Source organism: Benincasa hispida, chromosome 8 (genome assembly GCF_009727055.1).
Source record: "Benincasa hispida cultivar B227 chromosome 8, ASM972705v1, whole genome shotgun sequence".
NCBI classification, from domain to species: Eukaryota; Viridiplantae; Streptophyta; class Magnoliopsida; order Cucurbitales; family Cucurbitaceae; genus Benincasa; species Benincasa hispida.
Genome location: NC_052356.1, coordinates 5,926,633 through 5,933,313, shown reverse-complemented (window position 1 = coordinate 5,933,313; position 6,681 = coordinate 5,926,633). Strand labels below are relative to the sequence as shown.

The following is a 6,681-nucleotide window of genomic DNA, read 5'->3' as shown; positions in this document are numbered from 1 at the left end:
ACATAAAAGCTCATTAAATCTTAACCTTAATTTTTACAATAAAAACTAAATTGTTACAAATTTTAAAATATAGAAACTAAATTGTTACATAATAAAATTCAAAGACTAAATTGTTACAAAATTAGAAATATAGAAACTAAATTATTACAAACAAAAGTTTAAAAACCAAATTGTTACTTCTAAAAAGGTTTAGAAACTAAAAGTGATTTTTAATCATAAATATATTATCAAACACATTTTGAAAATTTATTCAAATTGGAATTTAATTTATAGATTTGCTGCCAAATATTTGTTCTCAAATTTCTGTTTAATTGAGACCCTGAGCCAACACCACTTCCCTCCCCATACCTCCTTTTTACAAATACTTCAAAATCACAGCCAAGATTTAAAAACTTCAATTATTTAAAAAAAAAGGAAATTGAGAAAAACCAAAAACGAAACACAATTTCCCAACGGAACTAAAAATGATATCGGGACATTGGCTCGGAAGACTGATAATTCCAAACTGTATCAAAGAGAATGATGATGATATAAGACTGAGCAAAGAGATTCAAGAGTTCTAAAAGTAGAAAGTAATTGATGGTAATAATTCTATGAAAAAGAGAAACATAACATTGAGAATAACCTTCATCAAGTGAGACATAAACAACACAAGGCTCAAATGCTTTGAACTAGCCATCCATCCAAAATATATAATACTACAAATATAGGACAAAATTGTGGTAGCTCTTGACTTACTGCGCTTTGTGAGATTCTTTATGCTTTTTCTTCCTTTCAATGAGAAGATCAATTTTACCCTTCTTCGTTCTTTTACCAATCTGATAATAACAAGAGAAATTTCTCAGCCACAACAGTAGAGAACTCGAAATCATGTTTCGAAAAGAGAAGTGAGAGTATCTTTTTCCTTAAAAAAAAAGATGGATTGGGTATAATATGTGCCTTCCAAATATATTATTCTTTAGATGACATAGAGAGTAATATGTATTAGAATAAATTAACACAGTGTTTATTCGTTCTATCATACATATACCAAATATCAGACTTGTAGTAGGAAAACGAAAACAAAAATAAAAAACAGAAGCAAAAGCACTATTGTGTATGTTTATGATTAGGATGCTACAAAAAATTCAAGCACTACCATACCTGCATAGCTTCATAAAGATTTTTCTTCTTCCGTGACATCATAACCTTTGACAGGTTATCTGTATCTTCGGCTATTTGTTGATAATCAGGGAGGTTGGTATCCTCACCACCCTCACTCTCCTGTTCAGGCAACTGCTTATCGACATTTGAAATAGCTGAAGAATACTTTACTCCTTGAAGCTCCAATTTTAACTCATCATGATATTGTTTCTCAAGAGCCATCATCTGCATTGGGAAAAATATGATACCACAATAAGTGTGTAGACAAGCGTTGCATCTGTTGGACCCAGATGTCAGTGTCACCACCATTCAGTCGGTAACATTTAGCAAAAGTATACCTTTTGTTTCTTCTCAGCAGCTTCGATAGCCTTAGCTCGATCAATGACACCTTCTTCCAATAATTTCTGAGGATCATCCAAATCTTCTTTCCCTACTCCCAGCAATGGCAAGACTTCATTTTTGGCAGCTGCCTTCAACTTGTTAAGGGTCACGGCGTAATCAGGAACATATCCTTCTGCATCATTGTCAACAAAAGGTGACAAGTGTGGAGGAGGATCCCTGTGGGTGTTTAGCAAATTGATATATTAATTCGAAAGAATAAATAATAAGGCCTAAAAACAAAACATATAATATTATGTTATGAAGTATGTGCTAACACAGAGGAGTAGAAAAGAAAATCAAAGAGTGGGCTTTCAAAATAATCATTTAATTTCATTCCCTCAGGCACATCGAAAAACTAATCTTTTATTTCAAAACTACTACTACCACTTGCAAAAACATTGAATTCTGAATTTTTTGGAAGTTCTAAATCCAATACATTTTATTTAATTTAGAAAGATCCGAAGTTAATGATCCAAATAAATAATTTTACTTTAGGAAAAATCAAATACAACCTGAAAACAACAAAATCATGTTTTCCTTGAAAATTGTTTCAAAGTTATTTTATAAAGAAAATTGTTTCAGAAACATGGATAAACTTCTGATTCATAGAATCACTTTATATTAAAAAGCATCTAAATACCTAAGAAGCATAGATACGGATACGAGACACGGATACGACACGATACAGACACAACGACACGTCATTTTTTAACATCAAGGACACGACACATCATTTTTTAAAATCAAGGATACAACACGGCAAGCATACAATTATTAGAATATACATTTTAAAAAATATATATATCATTTTTATACCAAAAGAAAATTCAAAAGTAAATGAGTTGATGCATTCATATGTTTAAGAAACCTAGATTTATGTATTTCACATTCAAAATTTATTATTATTATCATATATGTCTTTTTAGTCTACCCAACAAGTGTTCTATGCATGTCTAACAGATTTGTTATACTAACAAGTGTCTGATACGTGTCCAATAAAAAAAAGGTTAAAAATGGTGTATCCTCATTCATTTTGAATTTCTCTAATTTTAGTCACCTTATTTGTTATTTATCCTCATTAATAACAAAACACGTTTAAGAAATATATATTTAAAAGTAAATCCCATTGTAGATTTTGAAAAATGGAAGTACCTTCCCACCAAATAATCCTCAGTCGGTAAGATCATCCGAGTATTCACACAATCAAAAACCCATTGTGGCTGAACATAGTCTCTAGAGAGAAACTTGTGAGTCTGTGTTGACCGGTCAACAATCTGCATTTAAAAACGATCAGGAAAAGATAAAAAGATGCTGCAGGAGGTTGAATATTATAATCATATCATATATCAGCCACACCAATGTGTCATATTTATTGTCAAACCTGATGGGTAATGGTCTTATCAGATTCCTTAAATGGTGCTCCATCTCCTTCCCACGAAACCATGCCACCAAAAGCAGGAATAATGAAAAGCAGTGATTCTCTATGAACCTAAACATGGGAGTTGGGATAACATTGACAGATAGTAAATCATCTGATCCAGATTTCAGAAAGAGTATCTAATATCATGGTAGCAGAGACGTAAAACAACTAATAAAATGATGACAGTTTTCAATATCACACGCTTACAGATGTGATATCTTCCTTCCACTCCAAAAAACTCTCTAACATTTTGGAATTTTTCTTATGTTGGATTTTCAATTTACTGCATAGTCTTCTTACACAATTCTATCTCAAGATAGCATCACTATTTTCAGTCAGTATTATAAAATGGAACATATTCTTACCTCACGGCTCAAGAAGAACTTCATGTTCTTAAAAAGGTTCTTGCATTCTCTAGTATCATCATCCTCATCCTCATCCATACCAGCTGCATCTTCAACAAGATGCATCAATGCAGTTGGCTCATTTAAGGGAAGCTGGTGTTGAAGCTGCGCAAGTCTAAGCTCAGAGTCTTCAGCATCTAATTGTCCAAATTCAGATGAACTAGAAGTCTGGGAATTTAATAGGGAAGCTCTCGTGTTGGCATCAAAGTATCTTAACAAACCATAAAGATCTGCATATTCACCAAAATAATAACCATGAATGAGGATCAAATAAGGTGACTAAAATTAAAGAAATTTAAAATGACAAGTCTTTTCGACTAAACATCAAAATCACCTGCTGCCAAAGCCTCCAAATGAGGGTCCAGAATCGGTGGATACTCCAAATTAATTGAGTGATATACGCGATAGTTCACAAAGACAAGAAGATTCTGCACCCATAAATAATTACAAAGCATCAAGTAAAGCATTGCACTTTTTGCCCCTTTTCCTTATTAGAACTGAATAATTAAGAGTGCAAAACAAATAGAACACTGCAGTTGTTGATTTCTAATCCAATAGCAAAACGGTTGCTTATACAATAACCATTTGGTGCATCTAGATTTTTTTTTTATCTATCATGTACACCTGAGAGTATTTGGCTTGAGTGGAACAAGAGTCTTCAAGGTTAGAATTGTTAGATGCTGGATGGAATGTATTATGCAGTCAAGGATATTATCTTTCTCAATCATTCATGCTTGGGAACTACTTGTAAAATGCGCTTTTTTGTTTGCTCAGGCCCTTTTCACGCGCTCTGTTAGATACCAAAGTAAAAAGAGGAGAAAACAAGTATTTACCAAGCATCAAGGTTCTTCATTCTCTCCCCAAAAGGCCAAAACTATTCCCAAGATCTTCTTGTTACATCCCAAGTCCCCTAACCCTTTCTGTTTTCAACATTTGAATATTACAACTAGCAAACTTGCCTCACCTTGAAAGAAACCACTCACCTACAAAGCTAACTGATCATTATAGCTAATTTTGATATATATCATACTCCTCTGTTCTCTCCTTTTATTCCCTCTCTGCAAGTTTAGTTCCATAAAGAGAGAACATTTTCTGTGAATATTCTGAATATACTTTTAGATTACAGAAGTTATTACATAAACTCATGATCGAAAAAGCTAAGCTCACAAAAGGAGTACACGAGCATACAACTAATGAGCCCACAAAAGTTGCCCTCAATAACAAGAAATGACTCCAATCCAAAAGAATGATACTAAAAACTACAACAACGTTCACGGGAAAGACAGGTAATAAGACGAACCAAAAATGTAAAATAGAATAACTGAAAAGACAACTGACCAAAGTGTTACCTCATAAAATTCCATGAAGTTAAGAATAACAGTTAAGTCAACATCATCAGTCAATATCTGATGCAGTGCATGAGGGGCAAGCCATGTAATCTTTTGACCTTCTACCTCAGCCTAGACAAACAACAACGGTAAGAAAATGCTTTGGATTGTAAAATTCTTCACATTAAAATCGATATCATAATATAAATCATGATATACCTGATAGTAAATGCCTTTCACAGATATAAAGACTTTTCGTAGTTTATGAGTTCGAGAAATAAATGCTTGCCATTCATGAGCCAACCTAGCAAAAGATATAAAAGGAATATTCATTTGTTACCATGCCAATGATACAAGACAAGTTGACAACGGTAACAACACAGAACTGTAATTCATAAAAATCAATTGTGGCCAGTAAACACCAACCTCCGACAATTATGAATGCGCTTTGCCTCAACCTTTAACCTCTCTTGTGCGGGTAATGCCGCAAAAAGGTGCACCATTGAGAGGCAATCATCCAAATCTCTAAGTGCATCAATGAATTTTGGGTATCTAGAAGGCCAAATGTAGTATGCAACAAATGGAAGGAGTTCATTATGGGCAATGAAAACAAAATATTTAATTCTCACGGTAGGAGGAAAAAAAAGAAATAAAGAACTGTGCAAACCTCTCCTTTATTATTCTGCCTAATCCATATGTAAGCTTGTTTTCTTTTAGAAAGTTTGCACGCTCCTTATTCTTCTTTGCATCAGCTTTTTTGATCTTCTTTTCATACGCCCTAATCTCTCTACATTTCTCCAAAAGTGGTTCATGATGAAGAAAAGCAACGTCCTTCAAATGGTAGTAAGTGTGATGATTTCCTTTAAATTTCTTTTTTGGCTCTCGAGGAAATATTCCCTTGAAAATGCATAGCTTCCTGTCATGATAATAAAAACCAAATCCTTGTTTCAATAATGATTATTCTCAATCAAGATAAACGTAAGTCAAATTCATCCTAGTCCAACCAGTTTCAATATAATATTATAAGAATCTTCAAACACTTGTTCATATCAGGTACTTAAAATCAAAGAAACATGTTCAATCTTAAAAAAACAAAGACCATTTACTTTCAAAGCATCTATGATTCTGGATGAATTTTTAACCCAGTTTTAACGTGTATGTAAGTAGAAAATAACTTAAACAAAACTATCCAATTTATCCTCGGTATTACTACGAATTCAGATAAAACTCCAACTTAAGCACAACCGATCATGCAACATTAAGAAGCTAAAATCAATACTAATCATGCGTTTTGAAGCACGCCCCATTACCTGAAAAGTGGCAAACCAATTTGCAGCTGCTTCACAGCCTGCGACCTGGTCACATATCTTGCTGCGTTGCCCTCCTTCTTCTTCCCCTGATAAACGGCGGAAAGTAGGGGAAAAAAAACTAAGCAAAATAATCTGGTCGTCGAACAGCTCGATAATCCTGAATAGTAGCGATTATGAGTACCGAAAACACATGGAAACATAAACGAACTTACCGGAGGCCTGTAATGCTTCTTCCTGGTGACTTTATTCACCATTTTTTTATGTGGTTAAATCGAAGAACGATAGTTTATCCCAGCAGAATTCAATTACAGGAGTCGAGAGATGGCGGAGCTGCGTATAAAAAGGAGAAGAAAGAGAAGTAGTTGTGAGGGCGTGGAGACGGCAGCGGCGGAGAAGGGGAAAAGAGAGAATATGAGAGTGGAAGAGGAGAGAAAAGCGTAGGACTAGAAATTTAGGGCCGGGCTGGCTGCCCTAATGGAGACCTAAATGGGCTTATGGGAGAGGTAGAGTGGGCCTTACAATTTTTTTTTTTTTTTTGGAAATTATGACGTATAGCTAAAAATAATGGAGAAATTGGAGAAAATGGCAAATTTTGAGAAGTCCTTTGGATTTATGTCAAAAATCGGAATAATAAGAATTTTGACTATCGTCCACGTGACGTCCACTTTTATAATATCGAATTTGCCCCTATTATG

At 34.0% G+C, this 6,681-nt stretch overlaps 1 protein-coding gene across 1 annotated transcript; it reads right to left on the bottom strand.

The window, feature by feature from the left end:
- Positions 1-555: 555 nt before the first annotated feature.
- LOC120083875 (pescadillo homolog) lies at positions 556-6,442 on the bottom strand. The gene is made up of 13 exons (XM_039039779.1): positions 6,199-6,442; positions 5,987-6,072; positions 5,344-5,592; positions 5,103-5,228; positions 4,896-4,980; positions 4,698-4,808; positions 3,683-3,776; positions 3,310-3,578; positions 2,906-3,013; positions 2,677-2,798; positions 1,482-1,701; positions 1,144-1,368; positions 556-818 (listed from the first exon to the last, which is right to left on the bottom strand). The coding sequence occupies exons 1-13, from the start codon at positions 6,238-6,240 to the stop codon at positions 735-737; spliced, it is 1,821 nt and encodes a 606-aa protein (XP_038895707.1). The 5' UTR covers positions 6,241-6,442; the 3' UTR covers positions 556-734.
- Between the last annotated feature and the right edge of the window lie 239 nt (positions 6,443-6,681).

Excerpts from the sequence above, each read along its gene's own strand:
- LOC120083875 (XM_039039779.1), bottom strand. The coding sequence starts at position 6,240 with ATGGTGAATAAAGTCACCAGGAAGAAGCATTACAGGCCTCCG. Across the intron at positions 4,809-4,895 it reads TGAAAGGCATTTACTATCAG|GCTGAGGTAGAAGGTCAAAA; the intron begins GTATATCATGAT and ends TTGTTTGTCTAG. Across the intron at positions 1,702-2,676 it reads GAGGATTATTTGGTGGGAAG|GGATCCTCCTCCACACTTGT; the intron begins GTACTTCCATTT and ends AAACACCCACAG.